Genomic DNA, 26,460 nt, shown 5'->3' with positions numbered 1-26,460 from the left:
AGACCTGCTTAGAGGTGCAGAAGGAGCATTAGCATCACCCCAAACCTTCCTGCACATCTTCTCTTCCTCTTTCTTTGATCTTATTTTTTATTGGCTACTTCCATCAGATTTGAAAGCCAAAGGATGCCTGGGACCCTCAGCATCTCTCTCCCGCAATGACAGGCTGTAAATGGACATTATTAGTCCCCCGTCTGGCGACCCAGCAGCCCTTCCTGGGGTTTTTTCACCTGTCCATCCCCCAGCCTGTAGGATACAGGCACACCCAGTGTTTGCTCTCTCCTCCCAGGTTGGTACCTGAGGGGCAGTGGCTCTGGACTTTGTGTGCTGGTGTCTAAAGAGGTACTCTGTACTCTGGTGTCTTTTTTTTTTTCTCCCCCTGTGGAATACCTCCTTCTAGTCTGCCTTCACTCTTCTGTTCCCGAGCACTTGCCCCCATAAATGTGACCGAGCAGGTGTTGCCGTGCCGCTAACTGAGTTTCCAGCTGTCCTGCTCCGACGCAGACCCGGCAAAATCTGTCCTCTCAGGCAGACGAGAGAACCATTCAGCCTGAGATGGAGGTCTTCCTTGCAGGATAGGGCCGTTTTGTTGCCAGAAGATGGTCGGGAAAGCCTGGCCGGCTAACAAAGACAGGCCTTCAGCGGCTGGGTGTAGTTCCAGCTCCGCATCCCCTTTGGCAGGAGCACAGAGGCTGCTGCAGTGTGGCCAGCCAGCAAAATTAGGAAATAAGGACCTCTTTTATTTACTCAGGCTGCTGAATCATGGGCATTCCTGTCTGCCTGGAGAAAAGTCAGGCGGCTCTACTTTCCACGGAAAGTCTCAGGAGTGTTGGAGACTTTCATCTCCGAGTGTTCACACACTTGTTTTAATGTGCTTTATGGAAATGGTGAAACTCAGCAAGTACAGTTGCTGTAGAAAAACATCTGCGCTAACTGTGCACACGCATTTGCATCTTTAAATAGACTTTCAGGCCACAGAGTTGGTTTCCAGCAAAGTTGTTTTGTTTTGTTTTGTTTTCCTTTCCCGTTGTAAGAGCTACAGCTCTCCGAGAGTCAGCTAGTGTGGAGTGACGGATTCCAAAAATTAAAATTTAACATGGACACGTTAAGTGCTTCACATTGAAATGCGGAAAACTTGCCATAACACAGAAAGACATTCCTGTAAGTAGCACTGATTGAGTGCCAGAGGGGAAAAAAGTTCAAGCTGATGCAGTGACGGGAGTTAAAAGAATCCTCCATGGTTTCTTCCGTATGGAAAAGAGAACTTGAAATTGTTTAAGTCTATATTAGCCGTTTATGCATAGTTTGTGTTGCGACTGCCAAAAAGCTGAAGGGAATGGGGATGGGTAGTTTTCAAAGACTTAGGTAGACCTCAGGGCACGTTGGCAGCAACACCACCACCACCACAAAAGTCTTGGGAGATTCTGATACCCTTAGAGCATGGACCAACACCCCTGGGAGTTTTTTCAGTGAGTTCCTTGTGCGTCCCAGGGAGAATAGGTTCATTTATAGCACTAGCGAATGAGTGTTTTACAATTTAGATTTTAAAACAGAAGTCAACCTTTCTTGAAACCTTTGTTTGTTTTTCTAAAAGTAGCATTCCCCGCTCAGACTTTTTACTTCTGCTCAGTGTCTCCATCCTCCAGCTGAAGTCTTATGCATCCTGTAGGCAATTTCCATGTTCAGTTACAAAGACACATCATCTGTGATTATCACGTCTTTTCTTTTCCCCCAAGACCAAGTAACAGGGACAGAAGAGAGACTTAACTGAAGGTTTCTAGCTCTCTTGAATCTTGGTTTCAGTAAAAAGCTTGATCTGAACCCTCAGCTCACTTGACATGTAGTTGAAATTTACAAGCTTAGAAGAACAGTTATGTAATAGGCATGGCCCACAGACAAGAACCTGATTTAAGCATGGTGTCAGGGATTGCATACTATTTCTAATGGTCTGTTGCTCTATAATTCTTTGTGCATTCGTATAATAATATATCATGCCTGGACACAATCTGCAATTTGGTAATAAATTCACTTGCTAAATTTTCAGGCTCAATAGTTCTATTCTTCCAGTCTAGATGCATGACAAATTCTGATTCACTGTTTTCCCCAACTGTACAAATGAGGTGATGCATTTGAAAATATTTTTAAGTGAAACAACAGGATGTAAGCCTAAATGATATAATGTGTGAGAAGTGGTAATTTTTTTTTTTTTGCCTAGAATGCTGAGCAAATTTAATAAAATAGTAAATTTTTTAACTTAGAAGAAATATTTCAAAACTTCGTTTTAGGGCTACCAGCTTTAGGTGGCTTATAAGTTTTTTAAGGGAAAAGCTAGATCATCACTGAGGTTGTTTTCATTTTTTGTTTTCAAAATTGTGTCTCTATATATAGGGTGATGATTTGAGTTTATATGCATATATTCTTTATATGTATTCACCTTTAAATTTAAATCACACCCACAATGATCAGACCCTGGAAACACGTTGGATTATGGATTTATATAAATGATGATGCAAAATCATGCGGTTTTCAACTTGTATTGCGAAGCTTTGTTGCAGTGGGCAGGGATCCAGGAATGGTGTTTGGTTGTTTTCTCAGAGTTAGATGGTTGCCATCTGGCATTGATAGTGAGATGGTGTTGTCATCAGTTTCTAGATGCAGGAAAGGAATGATCCTCATCTGTTTCCTGTGGATAAGCAAGAGGTTGATAATCTAGTAAAATCTTGTTACCTTAAAGAAAGCAGACGTGGAATTTGTTTACATAATGCTTGCCAGTTTCCACTTTTATAATATAGCTTGCTGGTGAACTTTAGCTGTGAAGAATTTAAAAATGTATTTGATCATATTCTAATTGCATATTATTAAAATACCCCAATAATATTCTAATAGAACCTGTTTTTCCCATAAAATCACTGTTGGAGCTCCAGTCCATGGTCTTGTCTGCATTTATGAAAAATCTTTCTCCTTTGGAGAGTGAAAAGCTCTTATAACGTCTTCTGATCTTGAATGAGAGATTGTTTTGAAAAGCCAAAAAGAGGTTTCACAACCTATTTGAGAAGGCCTCATTTTCCACTTGGATGTTAAAGGGACAGAAGTAAGAGTGTACACTTGCTATGAATGTGGTTAAAAAACACCTAACAGAGGGGAGAGTTCCATCGTGGGTAACTTGCTAAGGTTATATCTGGCTTTCAGGCTTGTTTGTCTTCTCTTTGTTACTCATAAATCTTTCAGCATTTACCATAATCATTTATCACTTTTCCTGTTTCCAGTTTTTCACAAGTTGCTTTGTCTCTGCTCACCTCAAAGTGCAGGTCCTGTTTGGCTAAGGAAGTTCATGCTGCTGAAGCTTTTGCAAAAGGAAGAGATGGTGGGCCACCTCTTGAACTTTCCAAACAAAATACACTCTTACAATCTGGCTCTTGTGAAACTCTCATTTTTTTTCTTGATCCCAGCTGATCCCAGCTACATGTAATATCTACCAGTACCCTTCTAACGTTGAATAATCCATTTTCTGGCCTGTGCTATTCGAATCTTTCAGTTATTGAAGAAATCCTGGCTGTCCTTTATTACACAGGACATAATTATTACTGTGTTTTCTGTCTTCTTTCATGTGCTTACTTTTTAATATTTTTTTGCTGAATGCAATAAGGCCTGTATCAATAAGAACTCCATAAAAGATTTTGGTCTTCAGAATTGCCTTTTTATATAAAAACAAGCAAAATGCAGAGGGAATTTTTTATTAAATATTAGACATCTGGGTTGACTGCATTAATTTTAAATCATTCCTGTAATATTTCCTCTTTTCATTTGGTTCTTCAGATGCTCACATAATATGCAAATCACTTTAGAATGAATACAAAAGAAACGTTAAACATATTAAAATCTGCATTTTAATAAAATTGTCAATGCATAATATATACCTTGCTTCTATGGAAGAATCATAAGAAGTAATAAAAGGGTAATTTAGACATAGAACTATTTAATATCTTTTTATATTTTACAATCCAGTGAAAAGTGAACATAGAATAAAAGCTTCGGGGTCAGATTTGAAAGTGTTCTACTCCAATATTGTCTCCTCTTTTTTTTTTTTTTTAACTCTAAAAGGTTCTAGTTGGTCCAGCCCTGGGTACTTGTTGACATGGTACAGTAAGCTCATTCCTGAACTCTCGACACAGACAATGACATGTTCCAATGCTTCTCATTGCAGATGGAGTGGACGTGGAAGATGATCCTACTTGCTCCTGGCCTGCTTCCTCACCTTCCAGCAAGGACCAGACTTCCCCCAGCCATGGAGAAGGTTGCGATTTTGGAGAGGAAGAAGGCGGCCCCGGGCTCCCGTATCCATGCCAGTTCTGTGACAAGTCGTTCAGCCGTCTCAGCTACCTAAAGCACCATGAGCAGAGCCACAGCGACAAACTGCCTTTCAAGTGCACCTACTGCAGTAGGCTGTTCAAACATAAGCGGAGCCGAGATCGCCACATCAAGCTCCACACCGGGGACAAGAAGTACCACTGCAGTGAGTGCGATGCCGCGTTCTCCAGAAGTGATCATCTGAAGATCCACTTAAAGACTCACACGTCCAACAAGCCATATAAATGTGCCATTTGTCGCCGTGGGTTCCTGTCCTCTAGTTCCTTACACGGACACATGCAGGTTCACGAGAGGAGCAAGGACGGCTCCCAGTCCGGTTCCAGGCTGGAGGACTGGAAGATGAAGGACACTCAGAAGTGCAGTCAGTGCGAGGAAGGCTTTGACTTCCCGGAAGACCTCCAGAAGCACATTGCCGAGTGCCACCCAGAGTGCTCCCCGAATGAGGACCGAGCGGCCCTCCAGTGTGTCTACTGTCACGAGCTCTTTGTCGAGGAGACGTCCCTGATGAACCACATGGAGCAGATTCACGGAGGGGAGAAGAAGAACTCTTGCAGCATCTGTTCCGAGAGCTTCCACACCGTGGAGGAACTGTATAGCCACATGGACAGTCACCAGCAGCCGGAGTCCTGCAACCACAGCAACAGCCCCTCCCTGGTCACGGTGGGCTACACCTCCGTGTCCAGCACGACTCCAGACTCCAACCTCTCCGTGGACAGCTCGACCATGGTGGAAGCTGCCCCGCCAATCCCAAAGAGTCGAGGGAGGAAGCGGGCTGCTCAGCAAACCCCCGACATGACCATCCCCTCGAGTAAACAGGCAAAAGTTACCTACAGCTGTATTTACTGCAACAAGCAGCTGTTTTCGAGTCTGGCGGTTCTACAGATTCACCTGAAAACTATGCATTTAGATAAGCCAGAACAGGCCCACATTTGTCAGTATTGCTTGGAGGTACTACCCTCCCTCTATAACCTCAATGAACATCTTAAGCAAGTGCACGAAGCTCAGGACCCAGGTCTGATTGTTTCCGCCATGCCGGCCATAGTCTACCAGTGCAACTTCTGCTCCGAAGTCGTCAACGACCTCAACACCCTTCAGGAACACATCCGATGTTCTCACGGATTTGCGAACCCTGCGGCTAAGGATAGCAACGCTTTCTTTTGTCCCCACTGCTACATGGGGTTTCTCACTGACTCTTCTCTCGAAGAGCATATAAGGCAGGTCCACTGTGACCTCAGTGGCTCCCGATTTGGGTCTCCAGTGCTCGGGACTCCGAAAGAACCAGTAGTAGAAGTCTATTCTTGTTCCTACTGTACGAATTCCCCAATATTCAACAGCGTTCTCAAACTGAATAAGCACATCAAAGAGAATCATAAAAACATTCCCTTGGCCCTGAATTATATTCACAATGGGAAGAAATCCAGGGCCTTGAGCCCCCTCTCTCCTGTGGCCATAGAGCAGACATCTCTTAAGATGATGCAGGCGGTGGGGGGTGCGCCTGCACGGCCGGCCGGAGAGTATATCTGTAATCAGTGTGGTGCTAAGTACACGTCCCTAGACAGCTTTCAGACTCACCTGAAAACTCATCTCGACACTGTGCTTCCGAAACTGACCTGCCCTCAGTGCAACAAGGAGTTCCCCAACCAAGAATCCTTGCTGAAGCACGTCACCATTCATTTTATGATCACTTCCACGTACTACATCTGCGAGAGTTGTGATAAGCAGTTCACGTCGGTGGACGACCTTCAGAAACACCTGCTGGACATGCACACCTTCGTCTTCTTCCGCTGCACCCTGTGCCAGGAAGTCTTCGACTCGAAAGTCTCCATCCAGCTCCACCTGGCGGTGAAGCACAGCAACGAGAAGAAAGTCTACCGCTGCACGTCCTGCAACTGGGACTTCCGCAACGAGACGGACTTGCAGCTGCACGTGAAGCACAACCACCTGGAGAACCAGGGCAAAGTGCACAAGTGCATCTTCTGCGGCGAGTCCTTCGGCACCGAGGTGGAACTGCAGTGCCACATCACCACCCACAGCAAAAAGTACAACTGCAAGTTCTGCAGCAAAGCCTTCCACGCCATCATCCTGCTGGAGAAGCACCTGCGGGAGAAGCACTGCGTGTTTGAGACCAAGACGCCCAACTGTGGCGCCAACGGGGCCTCGGAGCAAGTGCAGAAGGAGGAGGTGGAGCTGCAGACCTTGCTGACCAACAGCCAGGAGTCCCACAACAGCCACGACGGGAGCGAAGAGGATGTGGACACCTCGGAGCCCATGTACGGGTGCGACATCTGCGGGGCGGCCTACACCATGGAGACCCTGCTGCAGAACCACCAGCTGCGGGACCACAACATCCGGCCCGGGGAGAGCGCCATCGTGAAGAAGAAAGCCGAGCTCATCAAAGGGAATTACAAGTGCAACGTGTGCTCGCGAACCTTCTTCTCCGAAAACGGCCTCCGGGAGCACATGCAGACCCACCTCGGCCCCGTCAAACACTACATGTGCCCGATCTGCGGGGAGCGCTTCCCCTCCCTCTTGACGCTCACCGAACACAAAGTCACCCACAGTAAGAGCCTGGACACTGGGAACTGCCGCATCTGTAAGATGCCGCTCCAGAGCGAGGAGGAGTTTCTGGAGCACTGCCAGATGCACCCCGACTTGAGGAATTCCCTGACGGGATTCCGCTGCGTGGTCTGCATGCAGACCGTGACCTCCACCTTAGAACTCAAAATCCACGGGACGTTCCACATGCAAAAGACGGGCAACGGGTCTGCGGTCCAGACCACGGGGCGTGGCCAGCACATCCCCAAACTGTACAAATGCGCATCTTGCCTCAAAGAATTCCGTTCCAAGCAAGATCTGGTGAAACTTGACATCAACGGCCTGCCATATGGCCTGTGTGCCGGCTGCGTGAATCTCAGTAAGAGCGGCAGCCCGGGCGCCAGCGTCCCTCCCGGCACGAACAGACCGGGCTTGGGCCAGAGTGAGAGTCTGAGTGCCATGGAGGGGAAGGGCAAGGCCGGGGCGCTGAAGACGCGCTGCTCCAGCTGCAATGTGAAGTTTGAGTCGGAAAGCGAACTCCAGAACCACATCCAGACGGTCCACCGAGAGCTGGTGCCAGACAGCAACAGCACGCAGTTGAAAACGCCCCAAGTATCGCCCATGCCCAGAATCAGCCCCTCCCAGTCGGATGAGGTAACTTGCCTTTTTAATGTTTGCTATTTAACCTCCTCGAGAATCTGTCTCCACTTTATGTTTACACTTTGCTCAGCTTTATTTATGGTCACGGGCTGAGAGATGCTTTGGCTGGAAATGAAGTGGTGTTTTCTTTTCCCCCGTAGCCATTAGCTAGCAATTACTTGCTTCTTGATAAGCAGCATTTTGGCTTGAATGGTGCAAAATAGGACTAATTCCAGACTCCCTAGGATCTTGTCTTCTCTATGACTGAAGAGACCAGCGCTCATGCCAGCACCACCTGAGATCTGGACTCTCAGCGTAGCTTCACCGCGAGTTGAAATCCCCAGCTATGACTTGTGTGTATGGCAGAGAGATAATGACACAAAAGTAAGATGCCATGAGCCAACATGCTGGCTCTGAGTACATTAAAAAGAATATATATAAATGTATATTTGCGGGTGACAATTTGGGTAGGGGTGGCTTTTTAATACCATGTTGTCAACATTCACTGTTTTTCTTTGTCTTCTGGGTAGTGAGGAAAATATTTTCTCACAACAGGATTTTTTAAAAGCCTCGACATTTATTAAGCACCACATGCTCAATGTTCGTTTTAAAGGCACTCTCCCCAAGTCCTCACTCTCTGCGTTTGGGTTTCCAAGTGAACTTTTTTTTACCCTTAGTTGAAGAGTTGTTTCGTGGTTGTTTTTTTTCCCCCCTCACTATGAGTATGAAAAACAAGTTCATTTACAGTGGAAGTTTGTAAGTCATCATTCCTTGAAGCTGAACAGAGGATGGCTCATCTTATTATAATTTCTTTACGTGGCATCACCTGGTTTCTAATAGCTCTTTCCACTTCCCTACCTGCCCCTATCTGGAGATCCAGCCAAATGAAAACCCCCGGGAGACCCATCTCCCTTCAGTCTGGGGTCACTGCATTTTCCTTATCTTGTCTCTGCACTCACACCCCTCTCCGAGGCCCCCCTGCATCTCCCACAGATAACATCAGTCAGCTGGTGGGGGACAGCGGAGGAAAGGATACGGAGCCCATCCTCCCAAATCCAGGCAGCTGTGTGACAGGCAGCCTCCCAAACTTTGAAGCTGCTTTCTTTTCTCTCCTCCTCAAGTAAATCTGCACCTTTCTGTCATCTAAATAAATGCAGTCTTTTCAAACTGATGAGGACAGCTGGAAGAACATCCTTTTGATGATGGTTCACGACTCATGTGCTGGATCAAATCGTTTCTTTTGAAACAGATATTTCTAGATATAGTCATATGAAACGAATTATTTTTTTCCTGACTTTTTATTTTGAAAACGTTTAAACTTATAGGAAAGGGAATAACACAGCAAACACACGTGTGTGTGTTCGTGAATCCATGTTAAAGATTTACCAGAAAAGAACATCGTGTTACAGTTTTCTCTCTTTGCAACCTTTTTTTTTTTTTAATTAACCTGGGCAATGTGTAAGTAAGTTGTAGCCATCACATCTCCTAAGAATAAGGGCATTTTCCTATTTAAACACAATATCATTAGCTCAGGCAAGTATTTAAATCAGGTAAAGAAATTAAATAAATCTTTACTACCATCTATAAGTCCATAATCAAATTTCCCCAATAATCCCCCAAATGTTTTATCTTTTAATGCTTTTGAAAAGAACCCTTTAAAAAATTTATGCAGAATATTATTCCTCTCTTTGTTTTGTTATGTTTAACATATAGAGAAGAGTTTTTGTATTCATATTTAATTTGAATAGGACATAAAATTGGTTTAAAATGAATCTGCGTGTGTGTGTGTGTGATTGTGATGGTATGTGTGCATTTAAAATCAAGCAAAACCAAGCTCTTGTTTCTTAGTAGATTGTTTATGGAAAGGCATATGCCTGTTTCTTCTTATCTCTTCATGGCTTATATTTTCTGATATTTCTTAGTTGCTCTATATTGTAATAGCATTTGGGGTGAAATATTTTAAAAATGAAGGAGGACGTGTGAATAGTCTTCACATGTTAATTTGGTTAGAGTTGATTAGGAAAATTTATCTTTACGGGATGGTCAAGTCTTCAATTATACCTTAAAATCTTAATTATAAAGCTTAACTATATCCTTCACTTACATAGAATAATACAGAAAATATTTTAAAGTACTTTTTTATTTTAATTCTTACAATAGTGTTTTTTTAAGCACCTAGCTACTGAGGGTTAAAATGATTCTATGCAAAAGAGTATCTCCTTATTAAATCTGATTAATAACTTGTAGCAGTGCCCTTAGTTGGCCACATATTAAGATTCAGTTGCACATTTTTCCTTTGTGTCACAAAAGTTCACTAATCTATTTAACATTTTCATCATTGTCACTGTTTTTTCTTTATCATATTATTTGTCATAAAATTTCATATGCCTACTTCCTTTCTGGTACTCTCTACAGTTAAAAATGGAAAGTAGACTATATTATCTGGATTGACATAGAAAATTATCCAAACATAGGTAGAGTTTTACAAAAAGCAGCCTAAAAATAATGTATCAGCAAGAAAAGACATATAATAAATACTAATTTGTTCCCATTCTTCGTTAGCCAAGCTAAGCAGCTATGACTTACTGTGAGTATCCTATAAAGTTTTCACCAGCAGAAGTAAAGGAGAAGTTATTATGTGAGTCTTTGCCAACAGACAGGTATGCCATTTGGGACGAAGTTTTATCACGAAAAGAAGTATGACATCTACGCCCCTTGACTTAGATGTCCTAGGCAGGAACTGAAGGACCTAGCAATGCAGGTGATATTTTCATCTCTTCTTCTTGCTGAGGATTGAGGCTTCAGAAGAGAAAAGAAGACCTCGGGAGGTAATAAAACCTGGGGACATACGTATTGTCAAGAACCAGATTAGATTCTTCTGGACTATGACTTAACGATCACATTAGAGTACTGGTAGACACTGGAGTTCACCTTTCAAAGACTGACAAGAATGTTATTTGGTTGAGACTTGAGTACCTATTTAAAGGGGATTTAGATACAATCTGGGGAGGGATAAGTACTTTATAACCCCATATAACCCAAGAAATGGATGAAAGACAAGACATGTGACAATTAAAGGACAGTAGTAGATAGTTCTCATGTGATGGAGAGATTTGGAAATGGAGGCAGAAGATCTGAATTTGAACTCCCATTTCTTATGCATGATGATTTCTGAATTTGTGAAAAATGTTTTCTTTGTGCCCAAATCCTGTAATTATCAATCTAAATTTGCTGTGGAGACTTTGTTTTGAATAAGACATTTGGGGGAATCTATTCATTTCCCTTTGCTCCTGAAAGGTTGACTATAATATGAATCTGTACCTGCAGTGATTCCATATACGGCAGAGAGAATTTGAGTCAGGAAGAACGCTGGACATCTAGCTTTTTCCACACATGAAGCACCTTACAAACTTACTGGCATTTACTGTGTGTTGAATAGATGTCAGTTCTTCTGGAGTTAGTTGACACTGGTCAGCTCTCTGGTCAAACGCTGCCCCTTCTGGACCTCAAAGTGTCGTGTCATGATAATATTGGAAGTCTGTTTCCCTCTGCCTCCATTTCCCCGGGACCCTTCATAGCCAGGTTTCTCTGAGGGGTGATTTACTCACATTTCAATTTGCATCATCCCCACTGTTCCGTTGAAGATGCTCTTGCAGGGGTTACCAGTTATCTCCATGTTTCTGGATGCATGTATGGCGCCACCAAATCAAAGCTAGAAGGGATGATGGAGGTCATCCGGTTAACTTAAGCTCATTTTTCTACAGACAACAAAACAGAGCCAGATAAATTGAGAACTGTCTAAGGTCACGTAGCTAGTAAGTAGTGTAGACAAGAGGCTCTGAGAATCCAGGTCCCCAGCTCCAGGTTCAGGATTCTCTTTTCATAATTGCACTGGCATTTTCCTCTAGCTGCAGCCTCATCCTTGTCTTTTTCAGAAAATCTTCTCGGTATTGCTGTCTGGTTTTCTCTTGTCATTCACCGCTTCCACCCAGCTTCTCTAGAAGGCCTTCTCTGATCCCAGCTTCCCACCACAAGCATCTCCCTTTCCCTTGAATGCCCTGTCTATACAACATGTTATAAATCTTATATAAAAAATGTTACAGGGCTTTGTAATTATCTATGTACATTTCTCTTTTCTTCCCATGAATTCCTTGCGGCAAGAATTTACTCAACCTGCTATCCCTAATCCCTATGACAATGTCAGGCCCATAGCAGGCAGGTGCCCCCATGGTGGGTGTGGTGGAGCTGCGTCTGCCTGGTGGCTCCCCCAGAGCCTCTTCCCACACCTGGCAGCATAGGCAGGACAGCTGGCCACCTGGCTTTTCTCATGCAGGAACTACCTGATACAATGACTGGAACCTAGAAGGTGTTAAATAAATTTGGGTTGTTCTGCTGCTTGTGTTAACTATAGGATCGCTATTCATAACTTTACACCATTTGAACTCAAAATACTGCTGTTGTGTTATTGAAGTTCTGTCACAGATATTATGAGCATGTACAGGTCTGCTCCGACTCCAGGACTGCCTTCTCAAAGAAGTTGTAATTATCCTGCCAGGGTTGCCAGTGGTCTCCAGGCTCATTTCTCCGTCGCATTCTGCAGAGTGGACGGCGCCTTCCCGGCCACGCCCCTCTCTGACGTCCCGGCGTGCCCTCTCCTGGTTTTCTTGCTCTCTCTGCCCTTGGAGGTTTCTCATCCTGTGCCGGTTCTAAAAGTGTAGGAATTCTTTGATGCTCATCCTTGGTCCTCTTTTTCTTCTCTGTCTACTCTTTCAGTAGGCATCTCCTCTGCTCATGTTGCTGCAACTATTTTTTTTTTTTTTTTTGCTAAGAATTCCCAAATTTATGTTTCTAGCCTAGATCTCCTCTTAGTACCAGATGACTGAGTTCTGAAGTGTAATGTGTTCAAAGTAAACTCTTGATTCTCTCCCCTGAAGCCTATCTTTTTCCAGACTTCCGTCATTTTAGTAATTCGTCACCCAATGACTCAGGCAAAGCAAGAAACCTGAGGAATCATTCCTGATTCCTCTGTTTCCCTCATTCCTCACATCTGGTCTATTAATAAGTTCCCATCCGTTCTTCATGCTGGGACGTGTCAATCACATGAAGTTCCTCAGTGGCTTCCCATTTCACTCAAATAAAATCCCAACCTCTCACCAGTTTATGAGGCCACACACATTCTGGCTGGCCTGGCTGCCTTCACCTCGCCCTGGTGGCTGTTCCTCATGCGCCGCTCCCAGCCTCCCAGCCTCCCAGCCTCCGGAGTTGGGGTCCGCTCCTGAGTCTTCACGCACGTGCTGCTCCCTCCCCTGGCCCGCACTTCTGAGCCAGCCTGTCTGCACCGTGGGTTCTTTCTCAGCTGTCAGGTGGCCCTTCCCTTAACTTATGACATTGGTCTCCTCCTGAGGATTTCCTTTTAAAAATGGTCATTTTTGTTTACTTCTTTATTTCCTTCTTCCCCTTTCTCACCTCGAACATCCAACAGTTTATCATAAGAGCTTAACAAATATCAGTTGAATAAATGAACGTAGTATAAGCACTTCAAAGTGATAGAAATAGTGTCTGCTCCATCCTCTGGTGTGTATGCAGGAATATCTAGTAATCGATACACACAGGTAGAAAGTTTACCCAAAAGTACTGTGATGCTTTAAAATGAGGTGTGATCTAAAAGTATTAAATATGCTAAAAGGCTTGAAATTCCTAGCAATTCCATGATCATCTTCAGTGTGAAGGTCTGTCTTAAGTGTCTCAAAGTGAATATTCTTCCTTCATGATTCTTATACTAAAAATGGAAATATACATGTTGACAATTCAGAACCTCCTTAAGACCTAGAGTTCTGTTTTATTTTGCATAATAAAAATTTTCATATGAGGTTGAAAAAAAAAACTTCAAAGTTTTTATATTTCAAATTGCTGATACTAAATTTTGCTAAGTTAATTCCTCTAAATAAACAATATCTTTAAATTAAGTAGAAAACTTATATGACCAGATAGATTTGTAAGGTTCAAAATGTTCTTGAAACAATCTGAGTTGCTTTGCCAAGTTTAATCTGCTTCCAGACTTATTGTTGCTGTGTTCAGTATTGGTCTGGCGTCCACGGTGCACTGGAGCAGGGAGTAAATGACCCCTGGCACAAGGACTGGGGTGTGGAACATGGGGGACCACTGCTTCCCAGTCCCACGTTCACCTAGCACTGGTCATTGCATCACACATTGAATTTGCTGCCGCTTCCATTCCTAGATTTTCTGCTCTTACTTTCAGTTCTGGATTTTTTGCTGATGCTTTGTTTCCATGTGGGTACAGTGTCCTTTAGAACATATGGGATTCAAAACTAGGACTGTTTCTCTGTACAAGCGTGAATCTTGAATTGCACGTTTGTCCGTTGAGTACTAGGTGGAAGAGTGAAATCATCCTCTATCGTGGTAGAATTCTAGTTAAGGGGAGCATTTTACATTTTTAGCTGAAATTGTATCAAGGTAGAAATGAGTGAATATCTACTCAAGATGATTTTGAGTAATTGAAAGCTGAATTCAGGATCTTTTATTCCTGCATGGCTCCCCTCTGTACGTAATATAGATGCAGTTCCTATTGGATGTACTTTGCATTTCTAGAAGATTAACAGCCTAAATATGAGAACCTTGCTAAAGTCTTTTTAAAAATCTGAATAGTCAGTTCCCTTATTTATATATATTTTTTCACCTTTTCACATTTTTCCCGTTTTAAATATGCATGTTTCTGAGGGTTCTATTTTTGTTTTTCTCTTCCCTTACCCTCATTTCCTGTTACCTAATTATTATCCAGTACACATAACTAAAATATCAAATTTCAGCTTGTAAACCTCCTGTTAAGTCCCAGTCTTAGATTTTCAGCTACCTTTTTGATGTTGCCATTTGAACATTCTTTTAGCCTTTTGACCAAATCAAATCATAATTTCTTTTTCTCCAATTTTTTTCTGTGTTCCATCATTCTCCTAGTCATTCTTGTTTAAAACTTAGTGTGTATCACCTTAATCTTGTCTGTTCTCCTAACCTTTTGGGTTAGTCACTCTCCGGGTGCTGTGTTTTCTTTTCTATTTGCATCTCCTGCATTCTCTCTCCAAGCCACATGTCTTATCCTTGTAAATTCACTGCTCTCTTTCTCTCTCTTCCTACCATAAACCGATTCTTGACAAATTTAAAAGTTTAGGTTCTCACACATCACGTTCTATGACCATAATACAAATACAGTATAAATAAAAAGGAGATATTTTTTAAAACCCCATATATGTTAAAATTAAACTACCCATGGAACAAAGACAGCATAAAATTAGCAATTAAAAACAGAACTGAAAGATAACTACAGTTTAAAACTTGTGAGATATAAACTAACACAGTATGTAGCGGAAAGTTATTAGAACATGAAAACATGTATTAGAAAATAAAAAAGACATCATATCAAAATAAACATCAAACTTAAGACACTAGGAAAACAGCAAGAAAACAAACCCATAAAAAGATAGAAAGGAGAAAAATAGTGAAGCTAAGAGCAAAAAGTAATGACATATAAAGCGAGCAACAAGGAGACCAACAAAGTAAAACGTTAATTTTTTGAAAAGACTAACAAAATTGGCAAACTTCTGGTGAGATTAGGCAGATTAAAACAACAAGCGATAAGTCATATTAATAATGAAAAGGGAGCAGGAGTTTAAAAGATAGTGGGAGAAGCACAACACATAGCAGAATGACTGAAATAAAGAAGAATGCATAAGTTCTTTTTTGCAAGAATGAAGAGCAGCTGGAACGCTCTTACTTTACTGGTGGGAGTATAACTTCGTATAACTGCTTTAGAAAACTGTTGGATACTAACACTGATTACTAACTTGCTCTATGACCCATCAATTCTACTCCTAGGTTTATGTATAAGAGACATGAGTGCATATGTTTAACAAGTATTCATCATAGCTTTTGCATATAAGCTTCAAGCTGGAATCAATCAAAATGCCTGTCAAAATAGAATAAATAAATACACTCATATAATGGTATGAATTAATTTCATTCACACAATGGTATACTACTCAGAAACAGAGAGGAATGAACTACTGCCATATAACAAGCTGGATGACTTATTTATAAAATGATGAAAAAAGGGAACCAGACACATCCTACTCCGTGACTCCATTCATATAAAATACAAGAATGAGCAAAACTGATTTGTGATGATTGAAGTCAGAATAGTTACATCTGGGATGGTATCAACTGGGAAAGGGCAGAAGGGATTCTTCTGGTTGCTAGAAATGTTCCATATTTAGATTTATGTGGTGGTTACGTTGGTATTTGTAATATTTCATCAGTCGAACGATACATTTAAAGTTACAACAGTTTACTATATGTATGCTAGTTCTCAATAAAAATTTTACAAAATATACCAAAAACACACATGATGAAAAAGAGTGAGAGAATATTATGAAGAACTTTATACTAATAACTGGAAATGTTTGATTATATGGAAACAGTCTTAGGATAATATGTCACCAAAGGTAGCTCAAGAAAAAGGAGAGAAGTAGAGTGATCCCATTAACATGGAAGAGTTAACCAATTGTTGAAAACCTTCCCACAAAGAAAATATCAGAACAGCACACAATTCCAAAGCTGTGCCAGGAAGTACAAAAAGAGGGAACACTCTAGTTCATTTAATGAGCCTAGTATAATCTTGATGTCAAAACCAGAGAAAGACAATAAAAGAAAAATTTAGACCAATTTTACTCATGATTTTATAGTTTAAAATTTAAAACAAGATATAAACAAATTAATTTCACTATGTTAAAAAAAAGATTTTGTACTATGACTAAAATGATTTTATCACAAAATGCAAGGTGGGTTCAACCTCAGGAACTCAATTAATGAAATTTACCACATTAACAGTTTAAAGGAGATAAATTGCATGTTTTTCTCAAGAGTTGCATAAAAAACTAAATACAGCATACTTTCATGATTGGAAAAAAAACACTTAATTACCAATAGACAGTAATTTCCTTACCCTAATAAAGACTGTTTAAAATAACATCTTCAGCAAGCATCATTAATTAGTGGAGAAATTTTAATACAATTATTATTTTATAATAAAATCCCTAATAAGGCCTCCTGGGTGATTTGACCAACAATGAAAGATAAGATAAAAAAGAATTTACTTATAAAAAAGGTTGCACTAAAACTGAAAAGAACTGAATTAAGCTGTTATTTGGAGGTTATATGTTTGTATACAAAACAAAATCCATAGAATCTAAAAACAGATTATTGCAACAAATAAAACTTTAGAAAAGTTGCTGGGTACCAAATCAACTCATATGAGTTAATGGGGTTTTTGTTCACCACCAAAAAACTTAGAAAATATGAGTTTTAAAATAATCCAATTTATAATAGGTATAAATATTAGGTGCTTAGAAATAAATCTTATAAGATGTGTAAGACTATGGAGAAAATGATAAAAACATTATTAAAGGATATTTTAAAAGACTTAAATGATCAGATTTAACTTGTTCAGGAATAGGAAGACTCAATACTGTAAAACTGTCAATTGTCCCTAATTTGATCTATGGATTCATATCTATTCCAATGAAAATTCAATAGGTTTTAAAATGTATTTTTTATATTTTCATCTTTTGGAACTTGACAAGCAGATTAAAAAATGTGTATGGAAGAACAAAAGGTCAAGAATAGCAAAGATACTCTTAAAGAAAAAGAACAGGCACGATAGGATTTGTCCTACTATGGGGTCAATTTGTAATAAATCTGCAGTAATTAGAATGTGTGATATTAGTCCACAGAACAAAACAGATATTCTCCCCAAAGAGATATCAGACATATAAAAACTCAGTATAGAATAGAACTGTCTTTGCATCTCAGTAGGGGAATGGATAGAGTGTTCAACTTGTTAGCCATATAGAAAATAAAATAAAATTGATTCCCTACTCACATGTACAAAAATGTATGAAAAGACAAAGCCATAAATCTTAGAAGAATATTTTTATGACCTTAAGTTAAGGAATGATTTCTCAAATGAGACCCAGAGAGCATAAGTCACATATAAAATGTTGGGTATGTTCATCTACATTAAAAATAATAATTTCTGTTTACCAGAAGTTACCATAAAGCTGAGCAAAAATAAAAGATGGTAAGATGAACGAACATGTTTATAATATATGGAGCCGGAAAAAAGTATTCATGTCCTAAATATGTAAGAAATAGCCACAAATCAACAAGAAAACTCAAACCACCAAATAAGAAAATATGAAACTAACATAAACAGACATTTCACTGACAGGAAGCATGAAGGTCCAGTAAACAGGTGAAGATACGAATCCTCATCAGTAATATGGGAAATTCAAATTCAGACAGAATCATAGATGGTATGGGAATACCACACAGGAAGCTTAAGTTGGGCATACAGGTGTTTGTTTAATAGCTACTCTTTATATATTACCTGTGTTACAAGTAGTCTTTGTAAGCATTTAACATTTAACTTAAAAAGCAAAATAATCAGGACCATAAGTATGCAATCAGTATCACTCGTCACTAATATTAAGATAAGTATAAAAGTGATGCTATTAATACATGATACTGTTTAAGAAATTCTAGCTGTGTATTCACACCTGCAGAGGTCTGTGAGCCTGAAACCTGTTCTTTCTTTGTTACAAGTAAGTTTATCACCTTTTGTAGAGGTATTAAAGACATACAGGCATCTTAGTGAGACTTTCTTGTGCAATTAGAAAGAGTGGTACCCATGCTTTATAGTTAAGGCTGTACGTGTCTCACACTTTGGGGGACATTAGCCTATAGCTTTAACTTTTTATTCCTCGTCTAGTGCTTCAATTTAATATAACAAATTTATTAATTTCCTGCTATGTACAAGACATTAGACTATCAGGTTTGTAAAGAGGATGAGCACTAAATGAATATGGTTATTTGAATACACGTCTTTCTTCCCAGCATTGCCCCCTGAGGGCTTATAGTTTACCAGGGAGAATTAGTGTATAGAAATAAATATAGTGCAAAGTAGAATGGAGTATGTGTCTTAATAGAAGGACTAGTGAAGTGCTAACCTAGTGCAGTGGAGATGGCAAATAACCGGGCAGGAGCCAGCTCTGCAGATGGCTGTGGAAAGAGCAAACAAATTGGAAAGACCTTCCACAGCAAAAGACCTAAGGCGGCAGCATGCTTGGCAGGCTTAGGAATAGCAAGGGGCGAGCATCACCGGAGCGCAGGGAGCCCGAGCGAGGGGCGGAGGCAGGGCTGACTTGTAGCCTCCATGTTTGTCTGGAGAGCGTCTGACTCATCGCATCGTAGGGACTTAGTCAACACTTGTAAATAATTGAAAGCTGGTGATTAAAACAAACGGAAAAAGAAACAAATAAGGAAACATTTCTCTGAGAACTAAATGGTGACACAGTCTCTTAGAACGAATGACACATCAATAGAAGAGACTTCTCATAAGTATGGAACAGACTATGCAATTCGTACCACACAGAGACTGAGTGGCAGGTGAAATCCTGTGAAAAATGCCCATATCAAGGCAGAAGATTGATTTTGTTGAATTAAACATTGTATGACATAAGCAAGCCTTCAACTGAGTCTGAACATGTTTTGTTATTCAGAGATTGCCTCCATGGCTATGGAGAGTTTAAGCATATGCCACATAATGTAGTAGAAGAAAATACTGCACTTAGAAAAAAAAAATGAGTTCGCATAACAGTTAACAGAACCATCTGTGTGACCTTAACTAGTCTTTCCTAAGCTTGAGTTCCTTCATTGCCAACATGGGTATAATCTATACTTTGCCTACTTTATAGGGTTATTGTGAACAGTAGATCATATATGTTTGTGTGAAAGTTCTTGGTAAACATGAAGCACCTAACAAATGTTGCATGTGGGACATCATTTATATAATACCTACGCACAGGTCTGTACATATCCCTGCATATGTATGTGCACATTCATATAATGACTATATAAACTGCTTCAGTTAATTTATTATAATCTAGAGTAATTGTACCTAATGCTAGGACTATGGATTATTTAGTCAAAATGCATTGAAATCAGTCATCATACATCCAGAAAGTTGATTTCAGAAAAGCATAATCAAATATTAAGATAAACCTAGAAGCAATGAAATCCAAGGAACAAAGAGAATATAAAAGTGACAAAGATAAAATATTACTCAAGAGACAGCATCTGCTAACAATAAATATAAAAAGAAGAAAAACATGTGACTAGATGAGTGTATAGGTGGAAAAAGTAATTACAGACAAGAAATCGAAAATGTCCAGCAGTGTTGCTGGATTGAAACATATCGTGGGGAGCAGAGGAGCAAAAAAAATTGGGGGGAAATCATATCTAAGAAAATTAAAAATTGTAAGTGAAAGGCATAGTAAGTGGATACCAAAATAAGACCCTTTCTCCTAAGCTCAGGAGACAAGTGAATAGTTTGAGAAGAGGTTAATTTTAAAGAACTATTATTTGTTTGCCTAAAACCCAGTGGCCATGTTCTTCATGAATCAAATATATTTACATTCTAGGGAAAGAAAGTGGTGAAATTTTTGCTTTTGTTTTTGTTCTTGGACAAGATTTGTCATTTAAATGCATAACCTTTGATTTAGTGCACTATTTTAAAGATTACTTAGAAGTAAGTGATTGAGATATATTTTGAAGCAAAGACACACCGTGAATTAGAAATCAGAGTTGATAAACCTAGCTTAACTAAAGTCTGATGTTAACGTACTCTTCTTAAGATAAGTCCAAGGATTATCTTGTGTATTTTATAAGTGTGGCTTACCGTAAAGAAGCTAAAAGGAGCTTCCTTATTTCCTAAAAGCTTGTGATAAAGAAATGTCCAGAAATACAAATTTAATTACGAATAGTTCCCACATGTTTAATAAAGATCATTCTATTAAAAAAGTAAGAGGAAGAACAGAAGAATGGGAAGAGGGAGGACAGGTAGAAGGAAAGGTGGGAGAGAGGACTAATTGACCAAATGAGACAGCTGAAGAACTTGCAGGAAGCCCTCTAAACTTAATGTCTATACCCACTAGGACTGGAAAATTGAAATCGTTTTGGTGGAAGACAGATCCTTTTAGCATCATAAATTGGATCTGGATTGATACCACTTTGTTACACAGATTTAAATTATTCCAGAACAGACATTCCAAAACTGCTTATATGCATTTGCATCTAGTTCATTCATTCCTTCAACAATTACTGCGGTTCAGACGCCTGGCAGGCATTGCGCATAGGCAATGGCAAACATCGTAGATATTGTTTCGTGTTTCTCTTGGCAAAGAATCAAACCTTCAAAAAGCAAATGTACCCTCGTAGAGTGAATCATACCCACGTTAAGACGGCGAGGAGTTGACAGGATTAAAAATAGGAATATTCTCAAATGCCTAGTGAGGATATTCAACAATGAGATTACAAAAGATCTTTTAAAAGAATGACTGATTTATTGCCTGGACTTTTAAAGAACATTAAAAAATATTGCGGTGCTTGCCTTGCACAGATTCTATAAAAAATGTCAAGTTTGATATTACTGTCTTTTTCTAAACAATGTTCCTCCTCATATCCTACACTATGGAGTAGTGTTTTCAAGGAACAGAAAGCCCTGTTGGGAAAGGGCCCCCTATTTCCTCAGCTTATGTTTTTGGACATTTTTAATAAGGAAAATGTCTAGCTTTGTAAGATATATTATCATTAATATTCATGCAGAGGTTTTTCAGGTCCATAATTCAATTCTCTGGGGTAATCTGGAGGAAGGCTAGGTCTTATCTGGTTGTATGGCGCAGAATTTAGGTATTTTGGTGGCAGCATGTCTAGTTGAGGTATCTGGTTCCCGTTAGTGAATTTCTCCGAAAAACACTTATTCTTGAGAGTACTTATAAAAAGCCCAAACCAGTTCACTTCTGTGTGGTTCAGCTCCTCCTTCGTCAGTGCTCCGAGTCCGGCAGCGTGCTGGCTGCTGGGGTTGTAGAGGGGAAGTAAGACATCATTCCTTAAGTGACAGGAAACCTTAGAATGTAGTGTGAATAGATGCCTTGGATATAATGCAGCAAACTTTATGCTAAAAGTAGACACTGAGAAATGAGAACCCCAACGAAGGCAGTGGGTAGTAGAGAGAACTAGCGATGGAGAGGTGGCGCCCTGGAGGCCATCCGGTAGTCCCAGGAGCCCCAGTAAGTTTCAAGCAGGATGGCTAGATGGCGTGGCGAAAGTTACCAATTCCTTTTTGCAATTGTGCGCCCCCCCCATATAAATGTGGATGTGTTCATGGTGACCTGGAGTTCCAGGCTTGCTAGCTTTCTGTGAGTCACTGACAAGGACACTTCATCTCTCTGGACCCCACTTTGATTATCTGTAATGAGGAAATTGAAATACTCACTTGTGCCTTTTAATTCCCAAACTCCCCGATACTCTAGATAAGCTTGTGCTAGTGCCTTTGAAAATACAAAGAATATGGTGGCATTTTATTCTGTTTTTTTTTTTCTTACAACAATAATTCTACCATTTATTGAGTGTCAACTATATGCAAAGCTATCTTTATCATTTTTTTTTTGCCATTTGGTATATTTTATTTTATTTTTTTAACATTTTTTATTGATTTATAATCATTTTACAATGTTGTGTCAAATTCCAGTGTTCAGCAGAATTTTTCAGTCATTCATGGACATATACACACTCATTGTCACATTTTTTTCTCTCTGAGTTATCATAACATTTTGTGTATATTTCCCTGTGCTATACAGTGTAATCTTGTATATCTTTTCTACAATTATGAAATCCCAGTCTATCCCTTCCCACCCTCCACCCCCCTGGCAACCACAAGTCTGTATTCTCTGTCTGTGAGTCTATTTCTGTCCTGTATTTACGCTTTGTTTTTGTTTGTTTGTTTGTTTTTGTTTATTCTGTTTTTTTAAAAGATATTTTTGGAATGATGAATGAGGAGGAATTTAAGAAATCCAAATAAATTCAGTTAAATCATCGGGTTCAAAGAACCCCACCACTTACATGTTTATATAGTTGTAACTGAACAGTATGCTTTGTAATAGGTAGAGTCAAGGAAACAGACCTCTACCCTCAAAAACTTACTGTTGAAGAGTACAAACAGCAAGAATAGAAAAGTAAACACCACGGTGCTGTGTGGGTGTAATTGCTCACAAGCTTTACGGAGCAGAGGGGGTTGGGAAGCAATTTGAAGAAGAGAAGGGTGGTGGGACATGCTTCAGTAGGAAAGCTGTTTGATGGAAGGGACGGACAAGTGAAGGCGGAACCTGAAATGAAAATGGGGAGAAAGAGAGAAGCAACAAAAAAGAACTGCTGGGAGTAGGAGGGCAGGAGGTGAATACCTCAGTGGAGATGAGTGATAAAGGACCAGGTAATCTGGGCACATACAGGGTAGCTGAAACCACCCAAATAAGAGGGAGGATGTTCTGTAGATAAGACAAGAACTGCCAGGATGTGAAGTATGCCTTTTCCAGAAGAATAGCTGGAAGGATAGATTAGGAATATAAACAAAGGAGAATCACTGTGACACTGCAGGAGCCTTCATCTAAAGAGAAGTGGAAGGAAGAAAAGGTTTTTATTTTACAGTGAACAGGTATGAATCATTCACACATTAATTGATTGTGTGTAAATATTTAGGTATTGCATAGATACCAGATGGGGAAGACAGAGCCCTCTCCCTTCCTCTACAGCCCTTTAGAGATAAACCAGTTTTATCGAAATAATTCTGATACAACATGCAATGAATTATAAGGGAATCAAAAGGAAACTTTTATGATTTAATGTTAAATAAAACTCCTCTCCGTGTCAGCCTTTGATATTTACAAGGAGTCTCTAGTAGACGGTACTAGCACTTGTACAAATTCTCAACTTGCTTTTAGGGCAAAAGCTACGTACTTAAGAAAATATGTCTTAATGGATTCTAAAATATTCTACTCTCTCACAGAACTTTCCCCTGGTCTATGATGGGACGGCAAATTGTATTACCAACCTTTGTCATTGGCTCTCCATGGGCACGTGGTACAATTCAGTGGTGCTGCAGCATTGTACTTAATGTTCCTACTTCTTCATCTGTCCCACTGTTTATCTCCAATGTTTACCAGCCACACCTCTTTATTTTAACAAAAGTGAGACAAAAGGGAGTTTCAGATTTTTAAGGTGAAAACAATCAGTATATGGTTGGAATAACTGATGAGGAAAATAGACCCTAGTTTGGTATAAGGCACAATTTTTTATTTCTTCTTTTCCTCCTCAGATTTATGTTTATAAAAGACTCATTATTTAAACTACTATGTACCCACTTCCAATTTCGTAGGTTTCTTGAAATGATATGAATGTTTACAAAACAGTCAGTACAGGAAGTTAACTGCTATGAGTGATAAATCCCTTCATACTAGGAACTGGCAAAACATGAAAGCCCTGGGTAACTTGGGGCAAATTCCCTGTCCTAACTCAAAAAGAATCAGCACATACACTGGTGACCTTTTTTTTTTTTCACTTCCACTACAGCATCAGTTTAGTCTGTGTTAGCCTCTTCCAGTTTACTAATTCTGGTGCAATGTACGGTGGAAGAGAAATTTATAGGCTGAAATAGGCAAGTCCCAGGTAGTACTTTAGGAATGAAGGTGATGAATGTGGGATGCCTCTTACGATTGTCCATTGGACAGTCAATAAACAAAATTTATTGACTCTTCACTTTACGGACAACAGAATAAGAAATTGGTTCAGGTGAATTTGCAAAGGCATAAAAGTAAACAGCAACTGAATCCATCACATTAAATGAGATCATCTAGATGAAGCTCTCCTAGTAGGACAGATAAGCCAGGTCCCTTGGAAGAGACTCCAGTATCTGAATCAGGAGAAATCTGAGGACTGGGGATGAATAAGGAAGCCTAATAAAGCATCTCTCACCAAGGGAAACTTGACCTTAAATTTAGTTTTTAATATTAAACATGAAGTTCAAGGACATAAAAGACAAATTCTGAGGGAAATTTGTTAGGAGACAATTCAATTTAAATGTAAACCTTTGAAAATAAGATATTTTGATGCTGTTTTTATCTAATATTCAAAAAGAACCCAAGAAAAGTTGAAAAAAAAAATGGCTTTGCTTTTTTTTTTTAACCCTTTGATTTCAGTTAATGGTAGCTTATATTTATATCTTCATGGAGTTTTGGATTTTATTTGTAAAAATAAATCTGCTTAAATAAATATTTTTCTTTTCTTATACCATATAGGCCTGTGCAAAATTGGTCTATAATTAAAAGAAAAAAATGGCAACTTTAGTCATTTAAAACAAAAATCTTTTCCAATTCTTTCTGACTAGATTTTTGTCTCTTTCTTCTTCCTTTCCAGAACAATCTTCTTTAGCCCGTCTTCTATTCTGAATCACCTTCCTCATTCTGCCAAATACCCCCACCAGACTGTGACTTGCCTGGCATGTAGTAGACACTTTGTAACTTGGTTTTGAGCTCAAGGAAGTTATTTCCATTTTGGACTTCAGATCAGGTCTTTTCTCTCCCTCTTTTCTTCTCTTTTCCTGACTTCTGTAGACCATATTCATCTGTCCCTATGCGGTACATCCTCACTGTCTTTTCTGTGCCAACACCTCTGGCACTCGGTCCTGAAGTGCTTTACCATGTTATGTAAGCAAAATAGTTGTAGCAGTTTAATCTTTGTGTGAGCTCTTTCCTCCTTGATTTTAGGAGGCATGCGTAGTATCTCTCGGTTCCTGAGTGTTTTAGCACATGCCAGACATTGTGTAGAGTGCTACGTAGTCTTTAATCTCTGGACACGAATGACACCTGTAAGACAGTGTGTCTTCCTTTCAACCACCGTGGGAACACACAATAGAAAATTGACACTGGCATTTTTTTTTTTACATTTTTTATTGATTTATAATCATTTTACAATGTTGTGTCAAATTCCAGTGTTCAGCACAATTTTTCAGTTATTCATGGACATATACACACTGGCATTTTTTAGTGAATTATTTGGGTGAGGTTTTCATCACTAGTAGCTTTTATTTCATTTCACCCATTTTTTTCCCTCTCCCTTCAGTGACTTTCACACAAATTCAGAATTACTTGGAAAATAACCAAACTAAATTAGTAAAATATCTGAAGTATTAAGTATTTGTGGAAAGCTGTAGGTTCATTATTTTCACTCACATATAATATCCATTTGCTTGCCAACTAAATACTGCCAAGTAAAGGTGCCACTGATCTTAAATATACATCTCATGTGTAGTTAACACATTTGTTCTTGGAAATGTAATAGATATTGCTATAGTCCTTGAAAACAGCTTTTTTCCCCCCAAACAAGCTTGAACCTTTTTACATGCTCTACTTTCTTCTTCCTTCCCACCCCGCGACCTTTTCACCAACTTGTGACATTCTTTACGCCATTGATTTTTGAAGCTTTATTTAATAAACATTTGTTTAACCCTTGCTAATTGCCATACAATCTAAGTTAGTGGATTGTAGTTTAAAGAAATTTCAATATGATTTTAAAGTCCACATAAAAGAGTGAGAAATAATCTTGATAAGCAACTTTGTTGTGCCGTACAGCTCACAGGGTATTCCATTCTGCCCCCATAATAACCTGTCAAGTAAAGAGTAATAAAGGTAGTTGCTATTTAATGCAGACATGCTACAGGGTAGGCATGGTACTAAGCACTTTTATATAGTTCTTACTTGCTTCTCACATCAACTCTAAATGTAAGTTTATTATTTTTAATTTACAGGGAAGGAAACTAAGACTCAGGGTCATTAAATGATTTGTCACACAGCTGAATGATGAAGCCACTGCCTAGTAACTAATTGCAGAAAAGAGATTCTAAAGTTGCTTTCCTACCAAGACTGCTGGGTATATGCGGAATGGATATTTTATAGCATCACTGTG

The 26,460-nt window shown here is 39.6% G+C and overlaps 1 protein-coding gene across 6 annotated transcripts in view; it reads left to right on the top strand.

Moving 5' to 3' along the window:
• ZNF521 (zinc finger protein 521) overlaps positions 1 to 26,460 on the top strand; it is a 262,919-nt gene that overhangs the window by 107,129 nt on the left and 129,330 nt on the right. For all 6 annotated transcript variants that reach the window (XM_032467409.1, XM_032467408.1, XM_032467407.1 and 3 more), the window contains one exon: positions 4,202 to 7,554. In XM_032467409.1, the coding sequence (XP_032323300.1) occupies positions 4,642 to 7,554 (2,913 nt within the window). In that variant the 5' untranslated portion in view covers positions 4,202 to 4,641. The remainder of the gene's footprint in view (positions 1 to 4,201; positions 7,555 to 26,460) is intronic.

The sequence above is a fragment of the Camelus ferus genome, chromosome 24 (genome assembly GCF_009834535.1).
Source record: "Camelus ferus isolate YT-003-E chromosome 24, BCGSAC_Cfer_1.0, whole genome shotgun sequence".
NCBI classification, from domain to species: domain Eukaryota; kingdom Metazoa; phylum Chordata; class Mammalia; order Artiodactyla; family Camelidae; genus Camelus; species Camelus ferus.
Note: the sequence above shows the minus strand (reverse complement) of the source record. Positions and strands in the feature narration are given on the sequence as shown.